Consider the following 21,725-nt stretch of genomic DNA (forward strand, 5'->3'; position numbering starts at 1 on the left):
TTAAGTTGGTGTCGGCACAAAAATCACTTTAGCTGCCATTAAATAACACCTATTTGTGGACAGCCGGTTTCCAAATTAGAGCTAAAGAGTATGTAGCGGAAAGTTAAATTAACTCTATAAATTAAAGGAAGATCAAAATTAAAAAAAATTACTAAACCTATTTCCTAAGAATGTATGCCGGTTGAGACCCCAGAGAGAAAATTTCCCGTCCAGGCCATTTTGAAATCAGAAACGAGCTCTGACCAGACCCAAATGACCTTAAACAGAATTTAAACAAGACCCTGTCCTGAGTAAAGTGCCACCGAACTGCAGACAGCAACTTGTCATTTTGCTTTGGGAATCCACTAATGTGAGCTCGAGCTGGGTCTGATCAGAGGACATATTATCCCGGGATCTCAACCTGGGCAGTAATTAGTAAGGGAATAGCTATTTTAAGTACCTGGAGTAGACAGAGGGTGAATATTATGACTGCAAATCCGAACGCGACCCATAGACATATGAATCCATAGTCGAGATAGAAGCCAGAGGGAGTCATAGCTGTAGAAACTGCACATGCCACCGTCACGAAGAAGAGGGAAATGATTGACAGGACAAACCGAATCATAAACTGTGGGGGTAAATCTAACTGTTTCCCTGTTTCCTATTAACTTTTCAGTATGATCTGTGGGACTTTAAATACGACCTTTATTCGTTTGTTCGTGGGGGGGGGGGGGGGGGGGCGTGCGTTGGGGGCAAATAGTAAAGGTGAAAATAATTTTTTCACTATTTCGTCATTAGTCATCACATTTTACCCCAAAAAATTACAAAAATTGGAAAAGACCTGCTTTTGTAATAATTTCTGTCAATTATTGTGACAATAAGTGCTGTAACATTTCAGCTTCGGTTTTTCATTAAAGTTCAAAACAGACGCTATTTTAGACGTTTTTTTCGGCTATTTTAGACGTTTTTTCGGCTATTTTTGACGTTTTTTTCAATTGTCAAGTCTAAAATCAGACCTGGATTTAGACTTGCCAAGTCTAAAATCAGACCTGGATTAGACTTGCCAAGTCTAAAATCAGACTTGGATTAGACTTGCCAAGTCTAAAATCAGACTTGGATTTAGACTTGCCAAGTCTAAAATCAGACTTGGATTAGACTTGCCAAGTCTAAAATCAGACTTGGATTTAGACTTGCCAAGTCTAAAATCAGACTTGGATTAGACTTGCCAAGTCTAAAATCAGACTTGGATTTAGACTTGCCAAGTCTAAAATCAGACTTGGATTAGACTTGCCAAGTCTAAAATCAGACTTGGATTTAGACTTGCCAAGTCCAAAATCAGACTTGGATTAGACTTGCCAAGTCTAAAATCAGACTTGGATTAGACTTGCCAATTCTAAAATCAGACTTGGATTTAGACTTGCCAAGTCTAAAATCAGACTTGGATTAGACTTGCCAAGTCTAAAATCAGACTTGGATTTAGACTTGCCAAGTCTAAAATCAGACTTGGATTAGACTTGCCAAGTCTAAAATCAGACTTGGATTTAGACCTGCCAAGTCTAAAATCAGACTTGGATTAGACTTGCCAAGTCTAAAATCAGACTTGGATTTAGACTTGCCAAGTCTAAAATCAGACTTGGATTAGACTTGCCAAGTCTAAAATCAGACTTGGATTTAGACTTGCCAAGTCCAAAATCAGACTTGGATTAGACTTGCCAAGTCTAAAATCAGACTTGGATTAGACTTGCCAATTCTAAAATCAGAGTTGGATTTAGACTTGCCAAGTCTAAAATCAGACTTGGATTTAGACTTGCCAAGTCTAAAATCAGACTTGGATTTAGACCTGCCAAGTCTAAAATCAGACTTGGATTAGACTTGCCAAGTCTAAAATCAGACTTGGATTTAGACTTGCCAAGTCTAAAATCAGACTTGGATTAGACTTGCCAAGTCTAAAATCAGACTTGGATTTAGACTTGCCAAGTCCAAAATCAGACTTGGATTAGACTTGCCAAGTCTAAAATCAGACTTGGATTAGACTTGCCAATTCTAAAATCAGACTTGGATTAGACTTGCCAAGTCTAAAATCAGACTTGGATTTAGACTTGCCAAGTCTAAAATCAGACTTGGATTAGACTTGCCAAGTCTAAAATCAGACTTGGATTAGACTTGCCAAGTCTAAAATCAGACTTGGATTTAGACTTGCCATGTCTAAAATCAGACTTGGATTTAGACTTGCCAAGTCTAAAATCAGACTTGGATTTAGACTTGCCAAGTCTAAAATCAGACTTGGATTAGACTTGTCAAGTCTAAAATCAGACTTGGATTTAGACTTGTCAAGTCTAAAATCAGACTTAGATTTAGACTTGCCAAGTCTAAAATCAGACTTGGATTAGACTTGCCAAGTCTAAAATCAGACTTGGGTTTAGACTTGCCAAGTCTAAAATCAGACTTGGATTTAGACTTGCCAAGTCTAAAATCAGACTTGGATTAGACTTGCCAAGTCTAAAATCAGACTTGGATTTAGACTTGCCAAGTCTAAAATCAGACTTGGATTAGACTTGCCAAGTCTAAAATCAGACTTGGATTTAGACTTGCCAAGTCTAAAATCAGACTTGGATTAGACTTGCCAAGTCTAAAATCAGACTTGGATTTAGACTTGCCAAGTCTAAAATCAGACTTGGATTAGACTTGCCAAGTCTAAAATCAGACTTGGATTTAGACTTGCCAAGTCTAAAATCAGACTTGGATTAGTCTTGCCAAGTCTAAAATCAGACTTGGATTTAGACTTGCCAAGTCTAAAATCAGACTTGAATTAGACTTGCCAAGTCTAAAATCAGACTTGGATTTAGACTGCCAAGTGTAAAAAGTGACATATCATGGTTCTGAATCAGTAATGAAATAAGACTTGGATTTAGACTTGCCCAGTACTGAAATTGACTTGGCGTTAGATCCGGGCCCTAATTGAGTTCAAGTTCTCCCTTATTTTAGAGCAGTGGGTTTCACTTACCGAAAATTGAGCTGCACTCACACTAATCCGCTTCAGTGTTGTTCACAAAGGGCTTTTAGAGCCATTTCGTGGACAAGACTGACGACACAAAATGGCCTACACTGACAGAATTTTGTCAGTGGATTTTACGATGAATGAAGAAGCAATTTTACACTCTTTAATTCCTTTTTTTCTCTAATTCACTTATATGTTTAATCGATAATTAAATGCTCAAATATCCTCTCTCCCATCATTGAGATTAACTTATATAATCAGGGGCGATTAAATCTAATTCACGCAAATCACGAAATCTAATTACCCAAATCGTCAAAATCAATCTAATAATTACGTTTGGTTTTGAAAAACACTTACACTAATCCGTCAGTGTATTACCAAAACGTGTTTGTGGACAAGACTGACCTAATCCCCTCAAAATATTTCAATCTAAATTCAATTTAGTGAACGTAAGTGTTTTCCACTGACCCAACGTATAGCTACAGAGATGCGAAGAAACAGTTTTGTAAAATAATTTTGATAGTCTGCCTGGCACTGTTGGTGTTTTGGTGGTGTTGCATATCGGATATAAACAGCCAGGACAAAAGTGGCCGCAGAAGTGAGGTGAGTCACCAAAACACACACTCTTGCAGTCGTCACACTTCCCCAGTCAACTCTGGAAGAACACTACCTCATCAAAATTCTTATTTCTACCCGAGTCACATTTCAAACCTCGTTAGGATGTAAGAATGCGGGGGGGGGGAGGGGGAGGGGGTTAATTTGGTGCACTTTGGGCAATTGTTTCCATTACCAGCCATGACGGCGCCCCTACGTTTTTAACCAATCCTTAGTATCCTTCGTTAGATTAGATTTGAAATTAAAAACACTGAATAATTGCGGTACAATGCATTACATTAGTTCGCCGCAAAATTGGAAAGCTTGCAAAACGTGCATGCAAACTAACTGGCAATAACTGTGTGACCTTAGTTATTTCCAAACATTTGGCGTTTAAAGTCAAATGAGTCTCATACAACGCTCAGTTCAGTAAACGTATGCTTCAGCGTAATTTATGTGAAAAACGATTAGAAATAGCTACCGTTTTCAAATTTAGTACGAGGTTTTGTTTTCAGTGACATGAAATACGGTCAACCTGTTGATTCAAAAGTTCTATATTTTTCAACCAATCATTTTTTTTAACATTTGTTTTGTTACGCTAAGATACCGGACTATATTGGGGTAAATTCAGTCGAAAATAGAAAAATAAATTTGCAGTGCTGTTTCTGACTAAAGCTACAGTGTAGATCAACTTTGTACACTGTACAAATTTTGTTGTTCAAAGCTATATTGGGTTTGTCTTCAACTTTGATTGCAAAGACATATATCACTTATTTTCGTATTACTTCATTTCATTGTTCAAGCACCAATTTTCAATTTCTATGTCGCGCTGCATATTTTTCTGTTCTTTGTAATAGTTTTAAGTTATCGGCATGACCAAAAGCTTTACATTGGCACGCTTGCATGGGTAAATCGTTAAAAAAGATAAAGAAGCAAATCATCAGAGCACTTACACTAATTTGATTTCAATATATTGCTCAAGCACCAATTTTCAATTTGGTTTGTCTGTTCGTTGAAGCAAAGTTTAGGTTGTCGGCCTATTCAAAAAGTTCACACTCGGACAATTGCATGGGTAAACAAACCATTGAAGAAAAAAATACTTGAGGTACCCCACAACTGAGCAATTCAACCGAATGTTTTGCCCGAACTGAAGCTAGGAGACAATATTCAGTAACGAGAAATTCAGCAACCAAAAACAGGTTGAGAAACAGCGATGAAAATGCCTTCTATAGAGCTTTGCAGTTGTTCAACATTGTGCAAAAAACGACTGAAGAGGCTGTAAGAAAAGAAACTTATAATCAAATTATACTCCTCTCTCTTCCACGAAAGCTACAACGAACTTGACACCGGCATCTGTAAGGTTCTGTGCTCCTGTGGAACCTGCAACCTCTGTCGTGGTCGATAACACGGGTCAAAGGAATTCAATAAGTTGAATTTTATATTAAAATTGGAACTGAAAATATACAAAAATTAGCTCGTATTTATAGTAGTTATCTATGCGAGAATATACAGAGCAAATTTAGATGAGCTAAAAAATTTTTTATTTGATTGACATGTGAATAGATCTTAATTCCGAATCCAGGATGTGATTTTCTATTTTCATCCACATTTCATGAGAATCGTATATGGCTAAGGTACAATCGAGTTCTTTATTGGAGGTTGGTGGATGTTAGAATTGGGTTTCTGTGAGTGAGGAAAAATACTTCTGGCATCTAATTGATAGGTCATTAAGATATGGATAGCGCCAAAACAAAAATAGAATTGAGTTTAGTTTTGTTGCACTTACTTAGCGACAGAACAAAGTTCGTAAGGTAAGTTCTTCTTCTGATCTTTGAAACTTTAATAAAGGAAGCTCTAAGTTGATAAAGGAAATAAAGGAAAATCTAAGTTTTTTGTTGTTTCTTTGAAACCATCACATCCTCCCTCCTTTCTTAAGCAAGTTTGTGGGTACAGGTTCTCCAAATCTGTCGGTTTGTTTTCCATTTCTTGATGATGTTCGTAGAGGCTCCGATGGTTCGGGTTGTTGGTGATCTACAGCTGAAGTGGGTGCAGAAGATTCATCTGGATGTGAAGGTCCCACAACTTTGTTCTGAAGTTGTGGTTCTGGTTAAGATATGGTCTCTTCCACTGCTGGTTGAGTTTTCACAATGTCCTCGTCTAGTCTCGCAATTTGATTGTCGATCACTAGAATAGTCCATGTTGAGTTTTCGGGCTGTATGAAAGATGTGTTTAAGCCCTTCCTGACAATGAAGGTAGCAGGAACTGTCTGTGTTTTTTCATTGGCCTTGAATAGAATGGGTTCGCACAGGTCGAAAACTCCAATTGCTGGTAGTCTCACTCTGCGTCTCGATAGAAGTTCAACTAGAATTTTGCCCCTCGTCTTTGAAGTGTTGCGATGTGTCATCAGTGCCTTTTGCAGGAATGCTCCAAATGACACATTGAGGATTGGACTCCACGATTGAAGCGCCCGCTTCACTGTCTGAACTGCTCTTTCAGCTAGTCCATTAGCTCTTTGATGATAGTCGGGTGATTCCATTTTCTTCATTCCCTATGATTCATACCACTGTTTAAGGCCACCACTTACAAATTCAGGACCATTATCAGATACTACATTTTTTGGTATTCCGAATCTTGCAAAGATTTGACCAAGATATACTTCAACTGTTTCTGATGTTCTATTTCCCGCGGTGAAAGCTTCTATCCAGTCAGAACCAGCGTCAACAATTACTAAGATATTGCCTTGGTCCTTAACATAACCCCAATCCATGTGGAACTGTTTCCAAACGTCAGCTTCTGGCCACGTAGAGACTGTTTTCCCCAGGCTAGACCTGTTCATTTGACTATTCTTACATTTGCTAACAAAATGTTGAACGTTTTGGGTAATGCCAGGCCACCATGCTATCATTCTGACCTATACCTCAGTTGCATTCTTCCCAGGATGTATCTCATGCACTTTTGCCTAAAGCAAGTGTCGTAGTTTGGGTGGAATGAAAGGAACAACACCTCTGAAGTTGATTCCCTTGTGTACAGTCAGTGCATCATTCTGTTGTTCGAATCTTTTTTCGGCCTCTGAACCTTATTTCCAATTGCCGCTTTTTATTCGTTTCGTTATGTCCTGAAAGAGACTTTTTGATCCAAGTTCAGTTTTGATTTTTGCTTGGGTCACCAAATCACTCTGAGCGAAATAGATATTTTTGATTGCGAAGCACACTCGATCGTTGTCGGATTCATCTGCGTCAAAATCCATTCTCTTGAAAACATCTGCATGGGGTATCTGCTTTCCTGGCGTATACTTCAACTCGTAGTCGAAGCCCATTAGAGCTGTCGCCCATTTGGTGCTTCGGGCTGATGCTGTCTTCGGGATCTTCTCGACTGGTGCAAAGAGATATTCGAGTGGTTTGTTGTCCGTCTGTAGTGTGAATCGTCTTCCAAGAAAGAATTTCTTCAATCGTGTGACCACAAATACAATTGCCACTGCTTCGCGTTTTATATTTGATTAGTTTTGCTCCGCTGGAGTCAACTTCATTGATACATATACAACTGGATGTCCTTCTTGCAAAAGAACCCCGCCAATGGTTTTTTCAGAGGCGCCAGTAGTAACTGTTGCTTCTTTTTGTAAACTATATGGCTGTACCAGTGGGTTAGCACATAATTCAATTTTTATATCTTCAAAGACTCTTTGTTGCAATATGCCCCGTGAGAAATTGCTTTCTCATGTTTTTTAAGGGTAGCATTTTTGTTCAAAATCAGAAATCATTCTTCTGTAAATTCTTCCGCTAGCCCAACAACAATTCGAGTTGTTTGTTTTTAGCTGGTGCTTTTGCATTTTTTAATTTTTCAACATATTTGGCATCTGGTTCCATTCCCTCCTTTGAAATGGAGTATCCCAAGAAACTAACGCTATCGAATGGTCTTCAGTTAGATTTTTCTCATTAAAAGTAAAATTTTTCTCACGTAGATGGCTCTTGACTGCAAGCTTTCTGTTGTCGAACTGCTTCTTGGTAGTTCCATACACAACACATTATTTTGAAAGATCAAAAAAATTTTGATTCCTTTGAGTGTTGATTCGATGCAATTCTAGAAGATTGAGGAAGAGTTTTTCAATCCCTGAGGTAGTCGACACATATTGAACAGTTCCTTAGATGTGTTGATTGTGCATATATCTTTTGCCTCTTCGTCAAGTTCAATATGATAGAAGGCATCTGAGAGGTCAATTTTGCCAAAGTATGACGCCCCATGTAGGTCTCCATGTCTGGTATTGGGCAGTCCTCATCCAAAACTTCGTTACTGATATGCACTTTCAAGTGCACATAAGGTCTCAGTTTTCCACTCTACTTTCTCCGCCACACCACTGGAGATGCATTCGTGACTCCTCCTGACTGTACCGGTTTAAGAATGCCCTGTCTGACCATCTGTTCCAGCTTCTCTGTGACCTTGTTTTAAAGAGGTATAGGTATTTTTCTGGCTTTGCAGAAGATTGTCTGTGATCCTGGTATAAGCTTCACATGAGCTTCGTTACCGTTCACAGCAAGTAGGTGTTCGGATGTTCGAACCGTGCTTGGGAAGAAGGTCTCCACCGATTAGTCCAAATTCTTTATTGGACTGCACAACTGCTAGTTGCTTTTGTGTGAGACTGTTTCCATTCCACTCAACGTCACAAGTAAGTGATTCCAGAAGCGTATATGATGGCCATCATAAGCTTCGAGATGTTTTATTTTACCATCCAACTGAGGTCTACCAAGCTCAGTCCATATTTTTGATGATATCACTGTGCTATCTGCACCTGTGTCTACCTGCATTTTTACTTTGCAGTTATTTATTGAGATAAATTCCCATGTCGCAGTTATGCTAGAGCTTTGTTCTTTACTATAAAATATTCCCATCTCCGATGGTGCAGATGCTTGCTCTGAAGAAATATTTTGGTCTTCGCAATTGTTATTCTTTTTCTTCTACTTGCCTGAATTTGGTTGGGGTTTGCTTCTACACATTTTTGAGAAGTGTCGCACTTTTTCACAGGTGTTGCATTTTTTAATTTGCGCTGGACAGAGTCTACTAAGGTGTGGCTTATTGTTGCTTTTAGCTGGAAATTTTTCATTTGGCTTTCGAAAGGTCTTTTTGAAGTTGAACTCAACTTCTTCTTTCACAATAAATGGCTTATTACCTGATGAGCAACTTGCAAAAGCCATTGCTTGACCTCTGAACTGTAAAGTCTCGGTCATTCCGGTAATCGACTTTCTTGGTTTTGCTTTAATGCTGTCTAGTTGTCTAAGTTTTGATTCAGGGTCCCTCAAGCCTGGGATAAACTTTGTTTTTACCAACTCTTCTGCGGGGTTTGCCGCTATTTTGAGTTTTTCGAAGTCACAATAGGGTGGTTCTAAGACGTGCTAAGAATTCGTCGTCTGACCCCGCTCCCCGACACTTTGTATTACGGACAGAAATTTAGTCCTTTCTGCCGTTACTACTCTCTCTTTAGGAGAATTTTAATTTTGAATCGCCAGCCTGATGTCTTTATAAGGAGTGTCTATCAAATTCTTAGGACTCATTAGGCTCCTTAGTTTACTAATTGCATCTTGCCCTCACATACTAAGAAGAGATTGGTTACCTCTAGGTCCTATATAGTACCATCGGTGTTGATCTTGTCCTCTTTCTTCTCTGCGCGACGTTTCGCCACAAAAGACATAAGCCACGCAGTAGCTGATTCTGCATTCTGTAGGTCTAAAATTTGTTTGTCAGTAGTTGTTCTGGACACCATTGTCGTGGTCGATAACACGGGTCAAAATAATTGAATAAGTTGAACTTTAAATTAAAATAGGAGCTGAAAATGTACAAAAATTAGCTCGTATTTGTAGAAGTTATCTGTGTGAAAATATACAGAGAAAATTAAGATTAGCTGAAAATACTTTACTTGATTGACATGTGAATGGATCTTAGTTCCGAATCCCGGAGCTGATTTTCAATTTTCATCAACATCACATGAGAAACATTATGGCCTAGGTACAGTCGAGTTCATTAGTTGGAGGTCGGTGGATGTTTGAATTGGGTTTCTGTGGGTGGGGGAATTTACTTCTGACATCTGATTGAGGGGTTAATAAGATAAGGATAGCGCCAAAAAAATTAGAATCGAGTTTAGTTTTGTGGCCATTACTTATCGACATAGCAACAAATTTCGTTAGCTAAGTTCTTCTTTTGTTCTTTGAAACTTTAATAAAGAAAATTTCTAAGTTTTCTGATTTTTCTTTGAAACCATCACACTCTCCAAGAAACTATGCTAGATCGCAAACGAAGGGCTAACACACGTGGGCGACCATCCCTGAAGTCTCCCCTCCTAATATACCTCCTTAGCTAGACAAATAGTATGTCTGTCACTCCATCTGGAGCGCTGTTCAACTCTATTTAATGAACAATCATAAAAGCAACGCAAAGTTTAACAAGTAAGCGCTTTCAATAAGGTCGCACTGTAGCAATCGACTAATGTATATAACATGAACTTGTATATATAATAAACATACGAGGTCTAGGATGACGTTTAAAATAGCCAGGTTGAGGTCGCGCTCGAAATCGCCTCTGATCAGACCGTCCCAGACAAGTGGGACTTCTGATCAGACCGTCCTAGACCGAAGTGACCTCTGATCAGACGAGTGTGCGCTCGAAATTCGTTGTGCGCTCGAAGTGCGCTCGAAGCCGCCTCTGATCAGACGAGTTCCAGACCGAAGTGACCCCTGATCAGACAAGTTCCAGACCATTGTCCAGACGAGTTCCAGACCATTGTCCAGACTAAAGTGCGCTCGAAGCCTTTTCCGGACCATGTAATTCGAGCGCACCGGGAACATGTGTGCACTCGAAACTTGTCTGATCAGGGGTCACTTCGGTCTGGCCACCTCAACCTGGGTAGTACGTTTAAAATGTCTTCCTGAGGTGACGTCTTCAACACAATCCATATATCGAAAAAAGTTTCTTGCAAAGTTAAAACGAACCGTCTCTTAGGTGAGTGGGTTTAATCGAAGATAATGTTCACGCGTTTGCAAGTTTAAAATATACAATTTGGGTGGTGGTACACACTCCTGAGTTTGAAACCGGACATACTGAATCTAAGAGACCGATCCTAACGACGATTATCTTACGTTTGATCCCGATCATGTCGAATCTAAAAACGAAAATTACTGAATCCAGAGCCTAAGAGTCCGAACATTCCGACAGTTTCTTACGTTTGAGACCGAGCATACCAAACAAACCGAGCATACGTGACGTCGTTTTTGTTCGGTCTTCTGGACCAGGGAGTTAAGTGATTGACAAAATTTTAAGGTAAAAATTTAAGATGTGTATAGTTTGTTATAATGTGGCTTCCGTTTCAGATCGGAAATCAATCCCAAAAGGTATTTTTTTTATCAATTTTAAAATGTGAGGTCCAATCATTCATCTTCGAGGATCACGCGTAAATTTTATGTGCTGACGCAGTCAATGATGTGCACTGTTTCAAAATGAACTTAAAATAATTGTCACCTTTGTAGCCACTCAAGGGGATAGGTAACTGTAACATCTGTCAAAGTGTCACAGAAGAGGAAAAATTCCGATATTCTCAAAGTTTGATTGTCTCAACATTTATTTTGATTTTCTGAGCAAAAAAAACTGGTCAACGTCAAACCTGAACGATTAAATAATTATTGAAGCTCATTCGTTATCAATTAATGCAGCGTAATCTGTATTATTGTGGATATTGCAGTTCACAAACAATATCCAAAAACGTGGTATCCAAGCAGATTTGAAACAGCTGAAACGAAGTGGACAGTGTGAAATTTTCTTGTTCCTTTAAAAAAGAGGAGCCGCTATGTTACATACAAAAAGCTGGGGTGAACAATGGGAAACAGCGCATGTTCTGTATCTGTATGAAGTTCAGTTTCAAATGTGGTGAGACAATGCGAAAAAAACAAATTTTTTTGCAGGTACTTTTCTTCAATTAACTATTAATTCAAAAATTCTCAACTTGTCATCTTTTCTGTTTTTCCACGCTTTTCCCCAATCTTTGGGAAACAAATGCCCGTCCATATTAATAAAATGTGAATTATTGGTTGTTCGTAGGGCTTTCTGAGCATTTTTTAGAGTTTTTTCCTCACAAGACAAAAACTTATTTCATTGTGCAGACATTTGATGCATATAAATTGTCAAATACAGCAAAGTTATCTAACGCTTGAAGAATTTTCATTCAAAAAAGCGCGTAGCATGAAAAATGTACCAAGAATTATTATGTTCGAAATTTTACCAGCGAACGATTTTTCGACAATAGTTAATGTTAGGGAATAGAAAGCGTTTGACATTGATAATAATTTTTTGACATATCATACCAAAGTGGGCCTCATGAAATCGAATACGTGGATCATGTGTATAACAGATTGAACAGTAAAAAAAACTAGCTGGGAAACATCATAAAGACAGCATTTGCCGATCGGTGTAAAATGTTTGTATACAAACAAACAAATTGCTACGCGACGCTTTAGAGAGGTCAGGACATTATTCACTCTGGCGCCATTAAAATGGAACAAAATTTTATTTTAACGCACCTAAATTTCATTCATAACTAAGGAGTGTTTTTCTGAGTTCTTCAAGGTTCTCAGGTGAAGCAATTTCTCAAAAAAGTCCCACGGTGGTTTTAAAAAATTATGAGCCAATGTTAGTAATTAAATCGTTTGTTTGCTTTGTTATCCAGGAAGCTCTTTCAAGGGCAATTAATGATTTATCTCAGCCAATACGAACTTTTGAATAAAAATTAGTTTGGTAGAATAATGAGAGGAAAATCAAAAGTTTGTTCAGTCAAGAGACAATAATCAAATTCTTAAAAAACGGTATCGGTACTGATGCTGTTTCATGGAATCATGCAACGACTTTTGACTCAATATTACATTAAATTTTCTTAAAAGCTGCAAAGCATCAGCGCCTAATGTTTTCCCTCTCAAGTCTTTTCTTTAAAAGATGTGGTTTGATTTGTTATGTCCCAAAATTGATCATTTGAGTTTCTATCGAAAGACCCCAATTTGTGACTTGTATTGAACAACTTGCCCAAAACGACAGAAAATCAAACATTGTGCGAGGAAGAAGGCCCAATTTTTCTATAACTGGCTGATCCATGAACAATCGTCTGTACTCCAAGTGAATTTGTCTCCAATTTTGATCGTTTACAGTTGTTTAAGGGCTGAAAATCAATTGACTGTTACACAGGTCAAGAAAGAGAAAATTGACAGACGGGGACAAACTGTATTGAGGAAACAGCAATTTGATTGCACTGGAGCAGAAATGGATCCTTTCAAAAAGTATCTTTCACTCTTAGAATATTTTTAATTGTATCATGTCCATGAGAAAAAAAGCAAAAAATGAATATAACCCCTTTTACTATGCCCAAGCGGTCATTTCCAGTGCCTCTGAACGATGAAAATCGACCTAAAGAAATTAGGCAGCTTGTAGATTAAGGATGTGTGGATTAAATTACGTATTACGGGATGAAGCATGGCATGAAGGCAAGCTACACAGTTATTTACAAAAAAGAGGATGAAAACTTTCATTATACAACTTATGAATTTTATATAGTAGACTAACAAAACCAATATTCATATTAAATTGAAAAGTTAATTATTTTGTTTGAATTCATTTTTGAAAAACCGTTTTCTCCATGAGGTCAACTGCGGATCAGTTAGATTCGGGAGTTGGCATAACCGATTTAGTTTTTGATGAGAATCAACAGGAAATTAGATCTTGGAGATTTTGCATTTCAAGAGTACCAGGATCAGAAGTTGTTTATTTTACTCAAACTTTCATTACAGTCTTTCCTGTTGCAATATCTTTTATCAAGTTGATTTTTTTTCAATTGGACTGCAAGGAGTCAACATTTTGATTTTCGCTCCTATCTTGAACAGTTTGCTACGCACTTCCAAACCCAAAGATATGAACAATTTTTTTTCAACAAGCAATTGACTCTTTATGGCAGTGTCTGGTCCATCTTGTTGTGGCAGAACCGAACTGATTTTCAAAATGTTATACCATAACACTTTTTCACCTAAATTTCAGTCAATTTTTTTTATTTCCATCAACATGAACAACCGAAGTTTTAGTTCTAGAGAGAAAATTGAATATACAGTTTAAAAATTTTACAAGCTTCAAAATTGTCTCAAAGTTAGAAGACTGTCTTCGTGTTTTTGATGTTTCACGTGACGAAATTTTTAACGATAAAGAGTTTTCAAAACTTGCGACTGCAGAACGACAGAAAAATATAAGCGTTATTTACGTTAGGCACAATTTATTCCAACAAAGCAAGTGATTGAGAACAATCGACTTGAATACGACCCACATCATTTTAATCAAATCACCACGTGATGTTCAACAAATTAGTTTAATTGGTTGACAGCTCAACATCACACAGTTTCTTAAAGAAAGTTACGAGCTAGCTACCAAACAGCCTTTTGGTCATTTATTAATTGATCTTGACCCAAAGACGTCGGGCGTTTTAAGATACTGCTCGAACATTGTGCCACCAGGACCAGCAATTTTCTAGTTACCGTCTGCAAAATCTGTAACAACAAATTTAACAAATGAAACACACAGATCTAAGTATGCTGCGGCAAATGCTTAAGCGACCTCAACTTAAAAACACTAATAAAGAAAGCTTCTAAGAACTTTATTCATTTTCTCTGAGAGTGTTTTCTCAACGTAGTCAACGGTAATGTTGCGATTAATAAAAAAACTAAATTAAACTTAAAAAAATCTTTTCGAAAAATATTATCCAAACAAACATGTTTAAAGGAAAAGAAAAGAATTCTTGACAGATAATCAAAACAGTTCAAAACGGTTGGTCTTTCGTGTTATTTCTACTTGATGCTATTATAATGAATACAGAAGAGTTCATTTTAATTCCAAAACGAATGATTATAACGAGGCAACCCCAAAAAAGCAAAATTATTGAAAAACTACAATATAAAAACAAGGCTATTCAGTTATCGCTTATGCGGCTAAACAAGCTAACAAATGAAAAGGGTGTAGGAAAAACGGATAGAGTGATCCAAACTGATCCAACAAATATTGGAAGAGATGTAGCTAAAGCGGATAAAGTGGTCCAAACAGATCCAATCAATTCTGGAGATGGGGAGAAAATGGAGACTCCTAGTGATGACAGTGAAGTGGATCCAATTGTCACAAAAACTAAACAGCTGGATCATTTGAGTCGATAATGAAAAACGTTAAATGAAAAGAAGATCACAAAATCCAACGTGTGGAAATAGTATTTGATTTCATTCTTCAATCAAGCCAAATCACTTTTGGGGAAGAGAGCCAACCAATTTACGTTGACAATAAACCCACGGATGTACAAGTATCATTTTTTTTGAATAATTTGCAACAACCAATCAAGAAAATTGATCAAGAGGCATATTCAAGAATCTTGTTAGTTCTTCGAATTGAACTTGATCTCGTCTCAACCACTTACGCCCAGCAAAAATTAGAAAACTATGAGAGCGAACAAGAATTTGCCCACCGCAACAAAGTCCGCAAACGAGACGCGGTACTTCAAAACGAACCACAACTGAAAAAGAGAAAAAAAGGAAACGACAAAACTTAAAAAGCTAATCAGAAAAAGTAGTCTCGTTTCGTCTTCTGAGAAAAAAACTTTGGAACAACATTACCCAAGGGGTCTTGCATCGTTTGGAAGCTCAAAGCGATTAAAAAACACAACAAGCTCTCAGTAGATAAAGTCAAATCTTATTTAAATACCAAGCCGTCCTTCACAAAATACCGCTCGATTGGAATGCAATTTTCCAGACTTAAAGTGATTGTGAAAGATATCGATGAAAATTGGTCATTGGATTTAGCATATGTTAACAACCTTGCAAAATACAATCGCGATGTTAACTTCCTCTTGGTAGCAGTTGATTGTCTGTCACGATAGCTTAGAGTAGAGCCAATGAAGACAAAATATGCAACAGAATGAGCTGGAGCATTCAAAAAAATTATCAAACGTAAACAACCCAAGAAATTATGGGTTGATGATGGAACAGAATTTCTCGGAGCTTTCAAGAGACTGTGCAACTCACGGGCAATTCTTTTGTATAGCAGTTTTTGTGAAAAAAGTCTGTTTTTGCCGAACGAAATATTTGTTCACTGAAAAATATCATCCATAGGTACCTTGAAGAAAAATGGACTTATTCCTACATTGACAAATTAGACGACTTTGTGAAAACAATAATTTCACGTGTTAATCGGATGGCTAAATCTGCGCGAAACAAAGTTACAAAAAAAAACGTACCGTTGTTTGTGTCCTTGAGCGCTGAAATAACTGTTTCTCAAAAACCTCGCTCTCTTGTTGGAGAATTTGTAAGCATTGTCAAAAAAGGCAAGACTTTCAGAAAGACTAGCAACCATCATTCAGTGACAAAGTCTTTGAGATAACAGATATTCCGACATTATTTCTGCCATCATATTCCCTCATTGATGCAAACAATGGAGATTTAAGAGCATACAGTATTAAGGGATACGAAGACTAGGAAAAAGTTTCGTCTGATGCCAATGTCACTTCTCGGTCTCACAGTGGAGAAAAACTTTCCCTTATGACTCACAATTTTGACAATGTTAATCAACTTTTTTGACAAGGTTAATCAACATAATTTTTGGTAAATATGAAGGAATCACTTTTCCCTGTGAGGAAATATCTAGCATTTTGGGTCTTGCAGGAGTTCCAGATGGACGCGATGTACACATTGGTTACAAAATGGGTACAGTTACATCAAATAAATTAATGAAGAGTGATAAGACAAAAGCAAACTTTGGAAAAGTCCCTGCTGATCTATGCGCGGGAAAGCACCTAATATTCATAGACACAACCATTATTGAGTATCAATATGTGGGTGACAAAAAAACTCCGTTATTGCGTGTCATTGATTCAAAACCACGTCTTTAAAACGGTAGCGTGCGCGAACTTGATTAAACACATCGAATTGATTTTTGAAATTTAGACTGTAAAAAACTGTTATCAAACACTATACAATCAATTTCAATTGAGCTTCTCACTGAGACAGGACAATTGGTTCTTTTTTCGGGAACAGGTAAAATTAATTTAACTTAACGATTTAAAAAGTTTTCTGACTTACATGGATTCCTATTATGCCAATCAGGTAACATCATTGCCGCATTTCTCCAGGCACTCTAGACAAAGAGGAAGTGGGTTTGGGGCTTCAGCTGCCAGAATTGGACGCCTTGTTTTACTCTTGCCTCGGCACATTATTCTACCGACTGCAAAACGTATCGGGAGAGAGATTTTTAAACAGGGTGTTCCCGAAATTTCAGATGTAGTCTAAAAAGAATCACCAAAACAAGCCTTGAAAAACACAGTCTCAAACGCCATCAAAAAACAAACAAGAGGACGAACTCGACAATTCCAACAACGACCAGGGAAACAAATTGGAAGCCGTTCAAATAAATTAAAAAAAAGCGCAAAACTCATTTATTTCAAGATCAAGAGCTCAAAAAAGAAGTCAATCAGATTTTTTTGCAGAGGTGAAAGATGATCGCTAATGTATTACCACTTGAGGCAATTCACAGTTTACTCGATCTGTTTGAAAAACAATTTCTGTTAATAACAGTTGATGGAAGTTTTTAGCAAAAACTGGGCCCGATGTATAGTCCCAATGGTCCAATGTTGGAATTTGAAGTCGCTGGCGATAGAAATAACTTCATTGATTTACAAAAAATATTCCTGGAAGTCAAATGTAAAATTGGTCAGTTGTTCGAAGCAAATTTAAAATATGACGGTACAGCTGCTGCAGATGCGACTAAAACCAACGCTCCATACTTTTGCAATAATGTGCTGCATTCACTGTTCTCTGACTGCACAGTGTCAGTCAACGGACTAGAAATATCAAATGAAAGTTGAAATTATGCTCTCAAAAGATTTATTGAGAATTATTTTTCACACAACAAAGACGCAAAAAACACGAGGTTAGCTTGTCAAGGCTACTCGTATGAGCAAAACCCTGGAACCTTATCAACTATTGAAGTAAACAGAAGACAACTTTAGTCAGACAGTCAAATGAATGCAGGTTTTAAGGAAAGGTTGGAGTCGACTTTTTCACAAGTGACAGTCATCTAATGAGTGGTGTAACTCTTCGGATTTCCTTTTGAAGATCAATTGATGACTGTGCCATTATGTCAGATGATGCTGCTAATTATTATAAAGTGAAAATTTTTGAAGTAAATTTGTATATGCGCAAGATGAATTTGAACGATGACATTGTGTCGGCCATTGAAAAAACATTGCTCACTAGCCGTGCTTCCTATCCATACCCTGAAACCCTTACAAGAACATTTTTGGCTTCTACTGGTCTTCACAGCGGGAAACAAGAAGACATGTTCGCCAGGGAACCAATCCGAAGATTGCTTTTATGTCTAAACACAAACGAAGTTTTTCTTGGTAACAATAGACAGAATCCATTTCTTTGATTTGGAACAGATTTAAATCTATCGAAACGGAATGCCAGTCGCAGATAGTCCAATATCAACAAATGATGATCAGCGTCTTCACTTCAATACAATATCAGACTTAGCCTATATTGACAATGGTCATGGTATAAGTTTGACAGACTCTCCAAACGATTTTATCATGGTTTTTGACTTGACCAGCCCTCAAAAAACTTCTCACCGTTTTGTACATCCCGAGCTTACAAATTGGTCAATTTCGATGGAGCTGAAATTTTCGGCTGCCTTGCCCAACAATACTGAAATATTCAATTTTGGCAAAAATAACTAGCACCATTTTTGTGGATTCTGCACGCCGGGTTTCAAAAAATCACATTTTAACCAACAAAGGGATGAATATGATATCAATTACCTCATCCAAAAATGTAGAAATATTGAAATACAATTTTATTGGTGTATACACTGCCATCAATTTTCCGCAAAAAGTCCTTAAAAATCGTTTTCTCATCGTAAATGCTTCGCCCTTGAACTTCCCTGGTACACGCGGGCTTCTTCTATGCAATCAAAACAATAAAATTGTTTTGCGGACCTCTAGGGACAATCAATCATTGCCTATAGAGACTTATATCACCGACTCTCTGACCCTAATGCACAAATATGTCAATTTCTCGAAAATCAATCAATTGGAAGTCAAAACTCAGAACTGTGTGGACTTTTTTGTATTTATTTTGCGCATGTTATAATTAGTGAAAGGGAAATTAAAAAGTTAATGATGTTCAATTGCTTCGCTTTGCACTTCATATGGTGTACAAAATTGATCAGTTTGAGTTTGTTCAAGGCCGGATGCTGTTGATATGGTATTGTGGGTTGTTTTCTGTGTGATTCTTTTACTTCTGTGCAATCTTTGCTGTTTTTGAATTTGGCAGACGATTGTGAACCGTTGCTGGGTCAATTTGTTCTCCTGATTTGTCAATCAAGTTAACGGCTAACATGAACTTTGTAAAAACGTCTCAATTCGTTTCGAGTTTCGAAGAATTTGAAAATAGATGTTTGAAACTTGTGAAAAGACAGGGGTCAGCAAATGATTTGTTTCGCATTGTAGATCCAATGTCAGTTGAACTATAATTCAAATGTGAAAATGTTTAGTTGCTATTTGGCAAAACTCAGACTCAAAGTGAGAACAAACTGCATAATTAATCAAGCTCGTAATGTCTGTTGGCTTTTGATCAACAATTTTGAATCTAAAATTGTTTCTGAAATAGTTTGAAACAACTTGGTGAACTATCATACATTGCTTCAACCAACCTTGCTCTTGTGTTGGAGTTTAGGTTTTTTATTTGGTGGCGGTTTTGTTGAAGTTTTTGACTTTTATTCTGATTCAAGTATCTTGTCTGCCGTATTGACCAAAATCCCAAATTCTTGCGGAGTTAATGAAATTTGCTATTCCAACTCGTATTTTTCTGCTGCCTTTCTAAACAGTTTCAGAAACACATACTTTCCTGTTCTTTCATAAGGTTTCAGCGTTGTTTCTATTAAACGCTTATCAGTTTTGGAAATATGAAATTAGTAATGTCCAAATTTTGTAACTTTAGTGGAATTGGAAGGCATATTGTGCATTTTGTTTTCATCGCTTTCAAGTATTCTAATTTGTAAAGATTCAAACTAATGGCGGCGGCAAGTTGGGATTAAACCAGTGTAGTCATTTTGTCCAATTAAATCCATCAGACATGTGAATTCAGTATCAAATACGCTATGGCGTACTTGACTCTGTCTCTTGCATTCACTTTGGATTGTATAATTAATTTCGGATGGGACCTTAGATAAAGTTTTCCTACTGACATGTGGCAAATTGGTTGGAAATCTGTTCTACCACGAAATCTGAAAATTAAAAACAGATGTGACCCTAGGTGTGCATTTTTACGTTAATAAAACCACAGCATGAATTTCAAATGTGTGGGAACGTGCAGTATTAGTAACTCAAAACAGATGTTAAATTTGATAAGAAATGCATTTGAGACCAATGCATTTCATAATTTCACTTGGTTGTTGGTCCTTTATAACACAAAACCTGAAAATTAAGACAGATGTGAACCTAGGTGTGTTTTTTGACGTCATTAAAAGCACACGATGAATTTCACATAATTGGGAACGTGCAGTATGAGTAATTCAAAACAGATGTTAACATAGATAAGAAATGCAATTGAGAACAATGCAAAATTAACTTGGTTGGTTGTCCGTTATATTCTTAAAGTATAAATTAAAAACAATTGTGATCCTAGATAAGTGGTAAGGTGTGTCTAAAACTTTACGTATTTTCACCACTAATATTATTGCGTTGGTTTCCTCTGGTTCTTCTCGCTAAACAGTTGTAATTTCATTCTCTACTTGAATGAAATTTTTTGAGTCCTCTTTTGCTGAACAGATGTATTTTCAATCTCTACTTGAAACCTTTTGGGTCCTCTTGCTAAACAGTTGTAATTTCAATCTCTACTTGAAACTAGTGTTCCGTTACATTTTGACTATTACAATGTCTGTCAAAATTCTTTCTGAGTCCGCAACTTCTCGAGAACGAATTCTTGTTTATCAGACATTTTACAAAAATTTTGTCGTCTCGATTCAACAGAAATAAATTGGCGATGTTTGGACAGTATACCAGCATTGTCTAATTCCAAAACTCTTAACAATGCAATTTGAGCTCTAAATAACAAAACGGAGCCTTCTGAGAGCAGAATTTTTACTTTGGGTGGGTTCTTGCTTCCCAAATCTACACCTGCTTTCAAAAATTACGACGTTGACACCTTGACAGACGAAGTGAGGAGGATATTATATAGCTACGATTGTGAATGTGTTCCACTTTGTGAAAATCAACTCCGGGTTTATCGGGCAGGCAACGAATGAGTAGATATGTAGGGACTCCAATCTGCGCCTGACTCTCTGGCCAGTTAAACTCCCACAAGTGAGCCAGTGACAACTGCAGTTGACCCTAGTCCTACAGTTACACCTATTCCTAGCTCATCTCTGTTTGCGAAATCAGTGAAAATTAACAAAATTTTTTTTCAGTTTGCAACAGAAACCAAGATTTGGACTTGAACAACCTATCCGGGACAAGCATTCATACATCACAGCAATCGAACTCAGCCTTATTTGAAACGTCGGAAAGCGGTGAGACACCGCAATTTTGTGCGGCTCCTAAAAAATGAAGACCAGAAAGCAACATCATGGATATAATTGACATTTTAAACTAAAATCTAAAACTATCATTATATGCGTGGTTTAGATTGCTCAAAATTTGTGTATCTGACATTCGATCAATTTTGATGATTGGATTTTATAAATTTTTGATATAGACCTAATTGACACTAAAAATTTTCAACCATTGCATAAGGAATTGAACAAAAACGAACGCACTTTATTGAAATTGAATTTGTTTGAACAAGTTCATTAAATCAACTTCCGAATTTTTAGCGCTCTTTAGTTATTGAACTTGTCTATCTAATATTATATGGTTTGTTCAAAAATTTTTTTCTTGAATAAATCAAAAATTTCACGCAAACGATAAATGTTATTTATTAAGAGAAAGAACGGGAATTAATCAGGAAACCCAAGACTACCATTGCTTCAATTAGTTTTGCAGTGAACAGCTCTTGTTTGGAGCAAAATGATGGAAAAAATTTCGAATATGAACGGCGAATCCAAAATCCGAGAAAAA

At 37.1% G+C, this 21,725-nt stretch overlaps 1 protein-coding gene across 1 annotated transcript in view; it reads right to left on the reverse strand.

Moving 5' to 3' along the window:
* Nucleotides 1–5,678: 5,678 nt before the first annotated feature.
* LOC142345018 (uncharacterized) overlaps nucleotides 5,679–21,725 on the reverse strand; it is a 100,110-nt gene continuing 84,063 nt past the window's right edge. Inside the window, exons 6-7 of the mRNA XM_075397101.1 lie at nucleotides 6,783–6,980; nucleotides 5,679–5,783 (exon numbers count right to left, since the gene is read on the reverse strand). Coding sequence (XP_075253216.1) covers nucleotides 5,679–5,783; nucleotides 6,783–6,980 — 303 coding nt within the window. The remainder of the gene's footprint in view (nucleotides 5,784–6,782; nucleotides 6,981–21,725) is intronic.

Source organism: Convolutriloba macropyga, chromosome 8 (genome assembly GCF_964194025.1).
Source record: "Convolutriloba macropyga chromosome 8, txConMacr16.3, whole genome shotgun sequence".
Lineage (NCBI taxonomy): Eukaryota > Metazoa > Xenacoelomorpha > Acoela > Convolutidae > Convolutriloba > Convolutriloba macropyga.